This window comes from Eubalaena glacialis, chromosome 11, assembly GCF_028564815.1.
Source record: "Eubalaena glacialis isolate mEubGla1 chromosome 11, mEubGla1.1.hap2.+ XY, whole genome shotgun sequence".
NCBI classification, from domain to species: domain Eukaryota; kingdom Metazoa; phylum Chordata; class Mammalia; order Artiodactyla; family Balaenidae; genus Eubalaena; species Eubalaena glacialis.
The window spans coordinates 20,444,435-20,458,505 of NC_083726.1; the positions used below are offsets into that span (position 1 = coordinate 20,444,435).

At 37.5% G+C, this 14,071-nt stretch overlaps 2 protein-coding genes and 1 pseudogene across 2 annotated transcripts in view; 2 read left to right on the forward strand and 1 right to left on the reverse strand.

The window, feature by feature from the left end:
- The first annotated feature begins 2,659 nt into the window (after positions 1-2,659).
- Positions 2,660-4,084, forward strand: LOC133101634 (ferritin light chain-like; annotated as a pseudogene).
- Positions 4,085-8,039: 3,955 nt separating this feature from the next.
- SYCP3 (synaptonemal complex protein 3) lies at positions 8,040-13,273 on the forward strand. The gene is made up of 8 exons (XM_061206297.1): positions 8,040-8,172; positions 8,541-8,607; positions 8,774-8,808; positions 10,235-10,352; positions 11,188-11,287; positions 11,929-12,027; positions 12,986-13,090; positions 13,220-13,273. The coding sequence occupies exons 1-8, from the start codon at positions 8,040-8,042 to the stop codon at positions 13,271-13,273; spliced, it is 711 nt and encodes a 236-aa protein (XP_061062280.1).
- Positions 13,126-14,071, reverse strand: part of CHPT1 (choline phosphotransferase 1) — a 35,415-nt gene continuing 34,469 nt past the window's right edge. The window contains exon 9 of the mRNA XM_061206296.1: positions 13,126-13,299. Within this exon, the coding sequence (XP_061062279.1) occupies positions 13,255-13,299 (45 nt within the window). The 3' untranslated portion in view covers positions 13,126-13,254. The remainder of the gene's footprint in view (positions 13,300-14,071) is intronic.

Genomic DNA, 14,071 nt, shown 5'->3' on the forward strand with positions numbered 1-14,071 from the left:
AACTTGTGGGGTTCAGCTACATGATACATAGAGGGAAATTTATCATCTTAAATGAGCATCTTGGAAAAGGAGAGAGGCCGGAAATGAACAACCTAATGGTGTAACATAAAAAGTTAGAAAAAGAACAATAAAAGAAAGTAGGGAGGTAATAAAGGTAAGAGCAGAAATTAATGAAATAGAAAAGTAAGACTTCACATGTAACCCATGCCTTCCGCATTTTCAGGAGACAGAGAATACAATGAACTTCTCCTAGTAGAGAAATAGACAACAAATTCTAACAGAGCTCTTGCCAATGCTGTCAGCCTGTGGGAACAGTATGAGCCTGTAGGAGGGGAAGCTTAAGAGACTATATGCAAAAGAGTGCTGGGGAGCAGAAGACCTAGATGAAGTAAAGGTAAAATAACTCCTAGAACGACAAAATCTAATACTACTAAGAATCAAAACAAGGAAGACAGGCCAGGGACTTGGTAGTTTACAGTACTGGCTGGGTTTTGAAAGAAAGCAGGACCAATAGTGGTGGCAGCCTTAAAGAAACATTGCTTCTGGAGAAGAATCAGATAAGAGGTGGTGCCTGGGACTTTCCTGGTGGTCCAGTGGGTAAGACTCCGTGCTCCCATTGCAGGGGGCCGGGGTTTGATCCCTGGTTGGAGAACTAGATCCCACATGCATGCCGCAACTGAGAGTTTGTATGCTGCAACTAAGAAGCCCTCATGCTGCAACTAAGAAGCCCGCATGCTGCAAGGAAGAGCCTTCATGCCGCAACTAAGACCTGAAGCAGCCAAAATAAACACATAAATATAAATAAATAAATATTAGGACAAAAAAAAGAAGTGGTGCCTCTTGGAGCTATGAGAAAGAAAGACAAGAGAGGAAAAATTAAAGATCCTACAAAAACAAAAGTGAAACAAGACACATCAACTTATCCTCCTCACCCCAACTCCATGACTGCTTAAAAAAAACTGCACTTCATTATACTGACAGAAGAAGGTGCTCTTGAACTAGAAACCCTGTCCACAAAATGCTTAGAAATTGGGGGGCGAGGGGGGAGAATCAATCCAACTCCGAAGGAAGGAAGGAAGGACAGAAGAGACAGGCATAGGGGAAATACCTATTAATGCAGAAGAATTTAAAAAAATCAAAGGAGACTACTTTATACATCTCTATGCAGGTAAGCTTATAAAACTAAATGAAATAGAGGATTCCTTAGAAAAAACAGTTTACTATAGTTGACCCCAATAGAGACAAATGCTTAAAAAGACCAATTTCTACAGAAGAAAGTTAAAAATCAAGAAAACTATCAAGAGAACTACCATACGACCCAGCAATCCCACTACTGGGCATATACCCTGAGAAAACCATGATTCAAAAAGAGTCATTGTACCACAATGTTCACTGCAGCACTATTTACAATAGCCAGAACATGGAAGCAACCTACGTGTCCATCGATAGATGAATGGATAAAGAAGATGTGGTACATATATACAATGGAATATTACTCAGCCATAAAAAGAAACGAAACTGAGTTATTTGTGTTATGCTAACACATATATATGGAATCTGAAAAAAAAAAAAAAGGTTCTGAAGAACCTAGGGGCAGGACAGGAATAAAGACTCAGAAGTAGAGAATGGACTTGAGGACACGGGGAGGAGGAAGGGTAAACAGGGATGAAGTGAAAGAGTGGCATGGACATATATATACTACCAAATGTAAACTAGATAGCTAGTGGGAAGCAGCCACATAGCACAGGAAGATCAGCTCGGTGCTTTGTGACCACCTAGAGGGGTGGGATAGGGAGGGTGGGAGGGAGATGCAAGAGGGAGGAGATATGGGGATATATGTATATGTATAGCTGATTCACTTTGTTAGAAAGCAGAAACTAACACACCATTGTAAAGCAATTATACTCCAATAAAGATGTTAAAAAAATAAAGATAAAAAAGAAAACTTTCAAGGAACTACTCCAATGATGTCACTAGGTTCAGATAGTTTCACAAAAGAATTTCAAACATCTGGGGTTAAGTAAATGATCAAATTACATACAACAGAAAGCAGTAAGTGGTAGGAAAAAGGTAGCTGGGGAAGGAGACTAGGGAAAGAAGAGAAATAAAGGTGCAGAGTTTACAATTACAATATCTAAAAATGGAGGCACAGCAGGCCTCATTGAGATGAACAGTGACATTTGAGCAAAGACTTGAAGAGGGAGCAAGCCATGTGCATAGCCTTGATTACAAACCAGATAAGGACAGTAGGCTAAGCGAAAATTACAAGCCAATCTCAGTCATGAAAATGGACACAAAAAGCTGAACAACCCAAACACAGCAATGTGCTTAAAAAGTTAGTACATCGTGATCAACTTGGGTTTGTCACGGGAATGTAGATTTGGTTTAACATTAGGAGATGATATACATTTTCTTCACTACATTAACAAATTAAAGAGAAAAGATCGTTTCAATAGACACAGAAAAGAATTTAATAAAATGCAACACTTACTCATGATTTTAAAAAACAAAATAAAACAAACAAGCAAACAAAAAACTCTTAGCAAACTAAAAATAGAAGCTAAGCTTTCAAAAAGGGCAACTACCAAAATCACGCACATGGTATATGTTACCAAACCAGGTTTGTCTTGCCTGACGCCCAGCAAGATGAAACACTGAGATGCCGAGGTTTGCAGCCAAGAGGGTATTTATTCAGAAGACAGCCAAGCGAGGAGACAGGAGAACCAATCTCAGCTCTGCCTCCCAAGGCAAGGGGCTCGGGGTATTTATGGGATAAGGAATAAAGAAGCAGGGCGGTCCAAGGCATGGGGAGTGTGGGGAAAGGTGATTGGAAAAAGGTGGGGTAACTGACATTCTGAGCAGGTGTAACTAGGCAACAGGCCTCTGCATGTTCTGAGGGTAGAGTTTTTAGCCCTTTGATGTCAAAAGGTCACCAAGAAGACACTCTGGAATGCCCAGCTGAAGGGTGGGTGGTCCTATCCAGACTTACCCAGCTCAGCTCAAACTTTAGCAGCTGGAAAACAACTTGGGCAAACACCTTATTGTCTAGGCTAAGTGCAGCTTGGAGGTCAAGCAAATCTTAAAACGACCTTGATTAGTGACGGCAGGTGAAATGGATTTAACCCACGGTTTCAGTATCATCGCTGTTAATAGAAACTTTAGAAACATGCCCTTTAAAATTAGGAAAAATGTCTAGTATCCATGCTTTTATTCGTCTTCGTACTAAAAATCCTAATCAATGCAGGCAGAAAATGAAAAAAAGCCTACGAACTACAAAGAAACGAGAATGTCATTATTCACAGATGATATTATTGTAAGAGCCCAGGCTCTACAGACAAATTATTGGAAGTAATAAAAGTGTTTAGCAAGCTGCTGGAGAGAAGAATAAGACCCAGGTCCCTGCTTCCGGGTGCATCCTCACAGCACACTTTACGGAGAAGGCCTCCTCACTGCTGACTCACCGCGAGTACCCCGATCCAGCAGAGTTCTTCCACCGAGGTGGAGGCCGCCGTCAGCCGCCTGATCAACCTGCACCTCGGGCCTCGTCCCCTTACCTCTCTCTGAGCTTCTACTTCGAAGGCGTTGAGGTGGCTCTGGAGGGCGTGGGCCGCTTCTTCCGGGAGTTGGCTGAGAAGCGCAAGGGCGCCCAGCTTCTCTCTTGAAGATGCGGAAGCAGTGGGGCGGCCGCGCCCTGCTCCAGGACGGGCAGGAGCTGTCCCGGGAGGAGTGGGGCGCCACGGAGGCCGCCACGGCCCTGGAGAGGAGCCTGGACCGGGCGCCCTTGGATCTGCAGGCCCCGGGTTCTGCGAGCGCAGGCGCCCAGCTCTGCGAGTTGCTGGAGAGCCGCTTCCTGCAGGAGGAGCTCCTCAAGAAGCTCCTCAAGAAGATGGGCGTGCACCTGACCGACCTGCGCAGTCTGCCCGGGCCCCCAGGCCGAACTCAGCGAGTATCTCTTCGAAAGGCTCTCCTGTCCGCGCGACTAGGAGCCTACAGAGCCCAGCGGCCTCTGCGAGACCCCCCTGCCTTCCCCCGCCTCAAGATCTCTGCCGGAGCCCCTTCCTCCAGCCAGGAGGCAACTTTTTAACCACCCTGAAACCTTCACCCAAGCCGTGGCACCACATGGAAACAAAAAAGGTTCTTTTTGCAGAGGAAAAATAAGCTAGGCTATAAGAAGAAAACATAAGTATCTGAATAGCATGAATGACTTGTAGTCTAATTCTCTAGATTGTCTAAAGAAATGGTTCCTAATTTATGTGTATCACCTGGGTACGCTGAGTACAGTGTATCTGATAAACTATGTTTTCTCTGGCAAGAAGAAGAAACGCACCTATTCAGAAAATGTTGCATGGAATTTTAAGGGTTTCAGGACTTCTCCGGAGTCATTCTGGGTACTGGATTCAACTCTGTTGTTCCAAAATGTATCTTTGGTTTTGTTGAGCAAAGCAAAGAGCTGAGTACCTTGACCATATCATATTGTGTTCCCCCCATCAACCCCCAAACTCATGATAAAATTGCTGTTCCTGATTTTCAAGTTGATGTGATGCCATCTGCCTGTATTGAAGAAAGAGCCCTGTGAAATTCATCTTTGTGTCTCCCATTAGGTTGCTACTGAGAACACTGATTATTAATTACATCATACACTGACCTCTTTATGAAGCCTCTCAAGAGAAATTTCTTTCTGGTCTTAATATTAGGAATAACAGTGCTTCGCTTGGGTAACTGGTTTGTTTTTGCTTTACGAACACTGTAAATGATGTAACTAAGTTTCCTTTTCTGACTGCCTGCTAAAAACTTAGAGCCAAATTTGTGGTCCACCTAGAATAAACGAGTAGGATTATATAAGCATTTTGCATACGCTTCATTCCTGGTTCTTCTATTACTAATTCCTTGGTGTATTTTATGGAGTCTTTTAAGCCACCTTAAACACTTTCTGGAACAATGTTGTGTATAAACAGATAAATAAACTTTTAAAATGTGGATTTAAAAAGAAATAAGACCCATATCAGAAATCAATTGGATATTTATATACCAATTAGAACAAAATTATATAACAATTTGAACAAAATAGAGACAAAATATAAGTTATTTATAAATAAATCTAATAAAAGTGCAAACTCTACACAGAGAAAAAAATTTAACTTTATTGAATTATATTAAAGAAGTTCTAAATAAATGGAAAATATGCTGCATTCAAGAATCGGAAGACTCAGTTCTCTCCAGATTGATGTATAGATTTATTGCCATTCCAATTAAAATCCAGTAGGTTGTTTTGTTTTGTTTTTTTTCCTGGAACTTGGAAAACTGATTCTAAAATTTACTAGAAAAGCAAAAGTTCAAGAATACACAGGATACTCCTGAAGAAAAAATAAGATGTGGCTTGCCCTCTTAGATGCCAAACCTTTAATAAAGCTGGAATGATGAAAACTGACTTTGGCACAGGAATAGGCAAACTGACCAGTGGAACAGGCTGGGGAAGCAGACTCAAGAACATACAGAAACATGACAGATGACGTAGCTGTTAAAGGGAAAGCATGCACTATTCAATCAACTGGTTTCCACAGTGAGGGGCGGGGAGGAAAGTAATTGGACCCTACCTGTCACCAGGCACAAAAATAAATTCTAGATGAACAAAGGCTTAAAAATGAAAAATAAAACCTTAAAACTTTTGTATTTTTATGACTTCAGGATAAAAATAAATTCCTTTAAAAAGATACAGAAAGCAGTCATAAATATTAACACTGCCCCCATATATAAAGAGCTACAAGTCAATAAGAAACACATAACCCAATTGAAAAATGAGCAAGAAACCCAAATAGATATTTTAAGAAAAGGAAATGCAAATGGCCAATAAGTATAACAAGAGCTTAATCTTATGAGTGACTGGAGAAATACAAAAGCAGACCCTAAAGAAATATCATTTTACACCCACTAGAATGGCAAAATTAAGAAATCTGACTATACCAAGTGATGATGAGTGCGTTGAACAATGGAAACTCACTGTTGGTGGGAGTATAAATTTGAAACCAATTTGGCTTTACATCATCTAGCCTATGACCGAGCAACTTCACACCCAGGTACTCTGTAAAAACTTTAGCATATATGCAGGAGATTAGAATATTCATAGTATCATTGTTTATATAGGCTGTAATCTGAAAATAACCCACATGTCCACAGACAAGAAAATAAATGAATAAATGGTGGAATAGAGGCACAATGGGATATTTTGCAGCAGTGAAAATGAAAGAACTATGGCTACGTGTAATCATCTAGATTCTCTTAGTGACGTAATGTTAAGTTTAAAAAGCGAGTGACACAGCTATAAAAAGGAACGAAATTGAGTCATTTGTTGAGACGTGGATGGATCTAGAGACTGTCATACAGAGTGAAGTAAGTCAGAAAGAGAAAAACAAATATCGTATATTAACGCATGTATGTGGAACCTAGAAAAATGGTACAGATGAACCGGGTTGCAGGGCAGAAGTTGAGACACAGATGTAGAGAACAAACGTATGGACACCAAGGGGGGAAAACTGCGGTGGGGTGGGGATGGTGGTGTGCTGAATTGGGCGATTGGGATTGACATGTATAAAGTGATGTGTATAAAATTGATGTCTGATTAAAAAAAAAAGAATGGTTAAAAAAAAAGCGCGAGTGACAGAATACTACATAGAATACGGTACAACTTTCTATACTACCCAAACACAAACAGAACTAAGCAGAGTTGTCTCAGGGCACATACATGCGGTAACAAAACTTAGAAAATGGGAGGGTCCAATGATTAACACAAAATTCAAGATAATTAAAAAAATAATAATCTCTGAGTAGGGAATGGGGGGGATGGGAGGGAAAGGACTCCCTGAGGAGATGCAATAGGCTCTGGTAAAACTGTACTTCACAAATTAAGTTGTGTGTTCTTTATATTCTGTTGCACCTTTATTATTAAAATATTGTGAAAATTTTAAACTTAAGTTACAAAAAGAAACTGGAAAGTGCCTCTCTTCAGGTGTACTAGCCATAGATCACCGCCCGCAAGGTACTCTGGGTCAGCACTCTCGCTGGGCTTGCCGTCCAAGGGAGCGGAGCCCCGGGGCCGCTGCACGCATGCGCCCTCCTGCCAGCCAATCAGAGACGCTCCCGGGCGAGGCGAGGTCGGCTTTTCTTCCGCGCTAATTCTGAGTTGCTTCGGAGGAGCGTCGAGGCTGTGAAGAGGTAAAGTCTGAGGCGTTGGGGCAGGTGAGGCGGGAGCGGCGGGGACGCCTGTACGGAGACATATAACTGTGGTCGTCGGCCATTGGGGTGTTTTTCAGGTGTGAGGAGGGGAGCGTTTGTCCCGCGCGGGAATCTGAGCCAGGGGTTATTCTTGACCTGTGAGGTAAATCTTACCCGCTGGCTCTCCCTGGGGCCTCTGACAGGAATTTGCAGGCAGTACAGCTCCCTGCGGGCAGGGCCGTGAGTGGGCGGAAAGGCGCCGGCTGCGCTGCCTCGGGACTGGACGCGACGCCGGGCGGGTGGGCCCTCGTCAGCGCGCCCACACCCCGCAGACACCATTTAGATGAAGCCAAGGCTCCCCTTCATTGGTCCTCGAGGCCTGGGGTCGTGACTTGACGTCATTTTCTGCGGCCCAGGACGCAGAATGTTTTATGTTGTATTTCTGTTGCTGGCAACTTCTTTGGGGTGGGCTCGTGATCGATCCTGTCAGTACTTACGATTTTCACATTGTGACAAATCAGCAGGATCTAGATTTGCCCCGATTTAGCCAGAAGCTGGCCGGGCTAGGATTCCGCCGCCCTCCCCGTCCTCAGAGGCGAACTCTCCATCACAGCACCGCCGGCGTCAGGGGCGGCGCAGTCATTATCTTCTTCTGTTAACTTTTGGTCCAACAGAATAGATGAAGAGACTTCTAAAGTGGTATTCAACTAAAATCATCTTTATTTGATATCGCTCATTTTGAAATTTGCCAGTTTATTTAAATGGTGTCTTTGGATTCAGCAGGTTTGATCTTTTTTTTTTTTTTTTTTTAAATCAGAAAACATCGAGAAATGGTGCCCTCTGGAAGAAAACATACCGGGAAATCTGGGAAGACATCCATGGAAGATCAGGTTATAAGAGGCTATGACTTTGAGAAAGCAGATAAAAAACATCTGAGTGGTTCAGAGGAGGATGTCACTGAAGGTACCGTATAGCTAATGGTGTTGGGCAGTGACCATGTCCTGCATTTATTTTCATGTACTTCATGTTTCTTATTCGGACTCAGTGAAGCTTCTATAGCATCTTTCGCCTGATGTCTGATAAACAGTACATAGATTATTACGACATTAACACAGGAAGACTTGCAAAATTGTTCCCGTAAAATGGTCTTGGATCCTGATTTAATTCCATCTAACCTGCAGAGAAAGTAGTGCATTTATATGTCTGCTTTAAAAACTTATCTTGTCACAAAGCCTCAAAAAACCTCAAAATTAAGATATTACTCCATTTAAAAATTACCAAAATAGCATACTTAATTTCAACTCTTTTTCTTTTTTTAATTGTCAATTCAGGGAAGACTCCAGTACTTGATAAACACGGGAAGAAGAGGACTTCTGCAGGAATAGTTGAAGACATGGGGTAATATGCTCAAACAATTTTCACCTCTTAGACTTTAAGAAAAGTCTATTTGGTTGTCCAACGAGTATTGTATGTAAAATACTGAGCATGTGATATTTCTTCCAAAACAAGAATGATATTTTATGGATCCTCAATTAAAAGTTTTTTGATGTAATTTTTTTTACAGGGGTGAAGTACAGAATATGTTGGAAAGATTTGGAGGTATGTTTTAGGAGATATTTGTATTCAAAATTGTTTTAAACCATATAATTTGTATAATAGTAAATAATAATCAGTGGACTATAAGACTGTTATTTAATGCTTTGTTCTCATATGTAAGATTTTGCACAAGTATATGTGGTTCGGCTTCATAGATTTCCTTACTAACCTTTTCCAGTTGTTGATGTGAAAAGAGATGGTGCTAACGATGGTGAGTTAAGAATGGTCCTGTTACTTTATAGGTGTGTGAGCTTAATGGACTATGAAATTTTAGAGCACAAATGGATGGGAAAAGTGTCTATCCCTCTTTGTTTGGACTTTCACGGACTATGTGATACAAACACACGCACATATCTGTGTATGTGTCAGTTTTTCATTTTCTCAATTTAGTTATTTTCTATGGCATTCCTGTGTTCTTTTCTTTAGGAAGGGCAGTGTAAATTGAAGCCTTTAAAATAACTCTTTATTTTTATTTTTACATTATTAAACTATGTAGCTGAGAATTAAAGATCACCTTGCTAGTAAGAGATCAGATAAAAAGTTCATAAACTTTAAATTGTATGTCAAATATCAGTTACATTAACCGTGTTAGGGGATAGTATTCTTATAAAAGAGTCAATATTTGGCTCCTCTCTAGCATTATTCATATAATCAAGTCTTTTTTGAAAGCTTTGCCCTATTTGGTAGTAACAAAATGCTTGTTTTATAATCTGTCTTATAAATTTATTATTATAGATGGATATGGGAAATACAAAATATTTATGTAATAGTGTAGGTCACCTCATCATGATTACTGAAAAATAACTATTGATGGTAGATCCATATGCACGTGCCTAGCAAAGAATTACCTGAAGTATTAAAAAGTTTATGAAATGCAGTACTTATATTATTGGTAAAAATGTTCTATAAAAAAGTATTTAAAAGGGTTCTTGAATTTATTTAGATATTTACTTAAAATAAGATTTTCCTATGCTTGGTTGGTCTTTGTCTCTTTTAGTAAAAAATATATTTTAAAGTATCACTGACTATATTTTAAAAAATTATTTTCTTTAACTGTTTTTATTCTTTTTAGACTCTTAAAATAGTTTTGTTTCATATAATGAGTTCTAAATTTAGCCTTTATTAGTGTTTTCTTATGAAGAAATTAAAGTCTGTCCTTGAGACCCTTTTTTCCAGTTATTAGCTCTTTTTAATCACTTCTAAATTAAAAGATTATCTCTAGTTAGGAAAATCAGAATTGGGATACCAATAACTAAAAGTTTTCTCAGAAAAAAAAAGCAAGGAAATGATCTTGCTTTTTGATATTATGTGTATTTTTAAAGATCTTTTCAAAACTCTTGAACCAGCTTTATCCATGTTTATTTGAATATGTGGGAACAAAGTAACTTTCTTCCACATTAAATTTAATGAGTATTTATTTTCAATATAGCTGATATTAACAAGGCTCTTCTTGCCAAGAGAAAAAGACTAGAAATGTATACCAAGGCTTCTCTCAAAACCAGTAACCAGAAAATTGAAAATGTTTGGAAAACCCAACAAGAGCAAAGGTAAAGCTGTTGGTTTTTTCACTGCCACAACATTTGCATCATTTCTTAGTACTCATTGGTGCAAATTATGAGAAGTACTATCATCTTCTACTTATTGGGATCTCTAGTAAAAAAGTATATTTGGCTTGATTTTCCTCTAAGTCCTTTAGTCCTATAACTTCATTCCTTCACAGACTTGAGATATATTTCCTAGAAATCAATAAAGATGTCCTTTTTCCCCTTTTAAATAATGTGTGAGGTTTTTTTTTAACAATAAAGGTAATTTATATTCATTCTAAAAATACATTAGCTGAATAAAAAGTAAATGTCATATAAACCATTAGTCTTAATGATAGTTAACTGTTTAACAGTGTAGAAAAAGATCAACCTTATGTATTATAAATAATTTGTATATTTTAGCTGAATTAACTATTCTTTTGTACAAAATCATTGTACCAAAATGGGGAAAAATTAAGTGAAATATTTCTATTTGGAAATCTTATATGATAAATATAATAACTTCAGTGAATCTATTTATCATATCACAACCTATATTCAGTAGGAGAAAATGAAAAATAAATTGCTTGGAGATAAAATGGACTTCTCTGGAAAATGTATATGTACAATAAAACTCCCTTAGTTTTCAAGAGCTTAAAGCACATGAGAGGGCTTTTCTGTTAGTTGGTTAGGAAAATAAATACTTCTGAATCATAATAAATCATAACTTCTTGGCTTCACATCTGAAAATTTGATATTATTTTCTCTTTTATTATAGCATAATTATGTCAAATCAGTTTTGTTTTGAAAGTTTTTCCATATTGATGTGAAATATGACAATATTCATTACGTTTTACAGGCAGAAGCTTAACCAAGAATATTCTCAGCAGTTTCTGACTTTGTTCCAGCAGTGGGATATAGATGTGAAGAAAGCTGAGGAACAAGAAGAAAAACTAGCTGTTAGTATTATGCTTAGCTTTATGGCTTTATAATTAATCTACTATAACCAAGTGTCAAGTAGGAAGGGAGAGGCCGGCCTTGCAGTACACGCATGGACCTTAGCCAGGTTCCATTGCCCACTGCTGGCTATGAGTTTGATTCTGCTGAATGCAGAAGTACAGGCACATACCATACTCATAAAAGCTGTTGGTCTTTGCTTCCTAACACATTGTTAATATCAAGTTTGCTATTATTAATACTATGCAGAGGTTATAGTTTTTGGTAATGACAAAATCTAGGGTATGCGTATGTAAGTGGATGGCTAAAGTAGGGTGAAGAACAAAAATCATTGGTGGAAAACAGGCCAAGAAACTGAAAGACCAGCAATATTGTAAGGATCATCTGTGTTGACATTGAAAGCACCAAGAATTAAGACATGTTTTGAGTATTGTTGAGATTTCCTACTCAATGACTGGTAGGGTTATTATATTATTGTTGTATATAAGTGGTGAACACAAATTATCTAAACTCAGTCATAGTAAATGTTAAAAATCTTAAAAATATTGATTTAAAAACTATTCCTTTTAAGTGTAATGTAGAATTAATTTTTGCTAAATTTTACCTGAATTGTTATTACATAATTTTTCTTTTACATTTGTAGAATATGTTTCGACAGCAACAAAAAGTTTTTCAACAGTCTAGAATTGTTCAGAGCCAGAGACTGAAAACAATTAAACAATTATATGAGCAGTTCATAAAGGTTTGTTATATTTGGTAACATAATACATTCTTATAAAATATAATTCATGTGTGGAAGTAGAAGATAATTTTTTTCTCAGTTTAAGGGGAAAACATTTCGTTTATACATTTTAAATTCTTAACAGTTTTCCATTTTGAACGCATTGTGTTCGATTTAATTTAAGTGCTAAATGCTATCACTAAGTGTTACCACTTGGTGTAGGAACTTTAGTACTATATTTGACTCCTCCATCTCGCTTATTCTTCACATCCACTGCTACTGCCCTAGTTCAGAACCTCATCATTCTTTCCTTATACTATGAAAACTCTTAACTGATTTCTCTGTTTTCCAACCCATCCTTCATGGGTCTGCCTTATTATCTTTCTATAACATTACCTTTTCCCTCCTGAAAAACTGTCAGTAGCTTCTCATTCTAAATTCTTAGGCATTCAAGATTCACCCCCCAATAATATGATCCTTTTTTTTAATGCTCCAATTACTACATTCATCCATTACTTCCACCCCTCCACATAACGGCTTTCTCTGAACTCACTCACTTTGCACTTTCATGCTTTTGTTTATGCTCTTGCCCTAGAATACTTTTAACCCTTTTTCCTAACCTTCCTTTCAGTCTTACTCTTTTGCCAACTAAATTGGAATTAAATCCCCATTTTCTACTACATAGCTACAGGAAGTTGTGCTTCTATTCCTTTTATAAAATTTTGTGTTATTTTTGTTTGTTTCTTCCAGTGAGAAGGTACACTACTATTGTACCTCCTTTAATAATATTTGATTTATGTCTGACATTTTCTATTCCTTTAGTGGATATTTTGGTTTTCATGTATTAGAATATTTTTGAGATAAATAATATGCATTGTTGAATATTAAAAAGTTCCTACTTTTGAAAATTAATTGTATAAGTTTTGAATCTGAGATGAAAAGTGGTGGTTTGTAACTGAACTAGCCTTTTGTGTTTTAGAGTATGGAGGACTTGGAGAAGAATCACGATTATCTACTTACTGGTGCACAAAATGAACTTAGAAAAGAAATGGCTATGTTGCAAAAAAAAATTATGATGGAAACGGTAAGTTATTATATTTAAAATTGAAAAAATAAGGATTATTGTAAGCATTGAAATATTTTATTTGCTGAAATATGTATAACACTTATCTAAAAATTAAACAAATGTTTAATATCTCCTTTCATGTGACAGCAGCAGCAAGAGATGGCAAGTGTTCGAAAGTCTCTTCAATCCATGTTATTCTGATGACTCTTTGAAGGAAGAACTTGAACCTAAGTAATATGATACAATTATAACATTAGCTAAGAGGCATGTAAGTTTTTAGAGTGGTTGAAAATTCTGGTTTAAAATATTACATCATATTAATCATTAGCGTAAGTGCAAGACCTTTCTTCTTCACCTCCAAATAAAATAATGAAGTTATGCAAGTAGCAGCAATTCCTAAATTATATGTGCCACCGTGCTTTCAGCTCTTTAATACTAATAGTGATTTTTTCTCTCTAACGTTTGTCAATTAACTCTTAGCAATAAATATGATTTAATTTCAAGTTTTAGCTTCAGTGTATTTGTATCACTTCCAAAAGGTAGAAAGCACAGGTATAGATGGTTAATTAATTTTGTTCTTCTTTAAGGGAAAAAAACACAAAATCTGTTTTATACGTACACCCTTTCATGCATATTCATTAAGTTACACTACCAATTCTAATGAAAATAAGATTTCAAAAGAAAATACATTCTATTGACTTACAAAATTTATTAAATGCAACTTAAGTTTCCGTTCTGGAATAAATTAAACTGCTAAAAACGATTAACACAACTGAACAAGATATATAAATAATCCATTTTAAGACATGGATTTGTGAATGTCATTTCCACAACGACATCAAAATGCCATTTAATTTGGCTCAGTCCACAATTAAATGACACATGCCCTTAGTAATGATTAAGAGCATATCATTAACATACCTAATTACTTATGGTTTAAGTACTTCACATCTGTCTTTAACTATAAATTACACAGAATGTCTTGTTTTTCAGTTTTAA

Bases quoted from the DNA above. Each gene is read 5' to 3' on its own strand.
- SYCP3 (XM_061206297.1), top strand. From the start codon at position 8,040: ATGGTGCCCTCTGGAAGAAAACATACCGGGAAATCTGGGAAGACATCC. The intron at 8,173-8,540 runs GTACCGTATAGC...TTGTCAATTCAG, and splicing joins AGAGGAGGATGTCACTGAAG to GGAAGACTCCAGTACTTGAT. The intron at 13,091-13,219 runs GTAAGTTATTAT...TTCATGTGACAG, and splicing joins AAAAAATTATGATGGAAACG to CAGCAGCAAGAGATGGCAAG.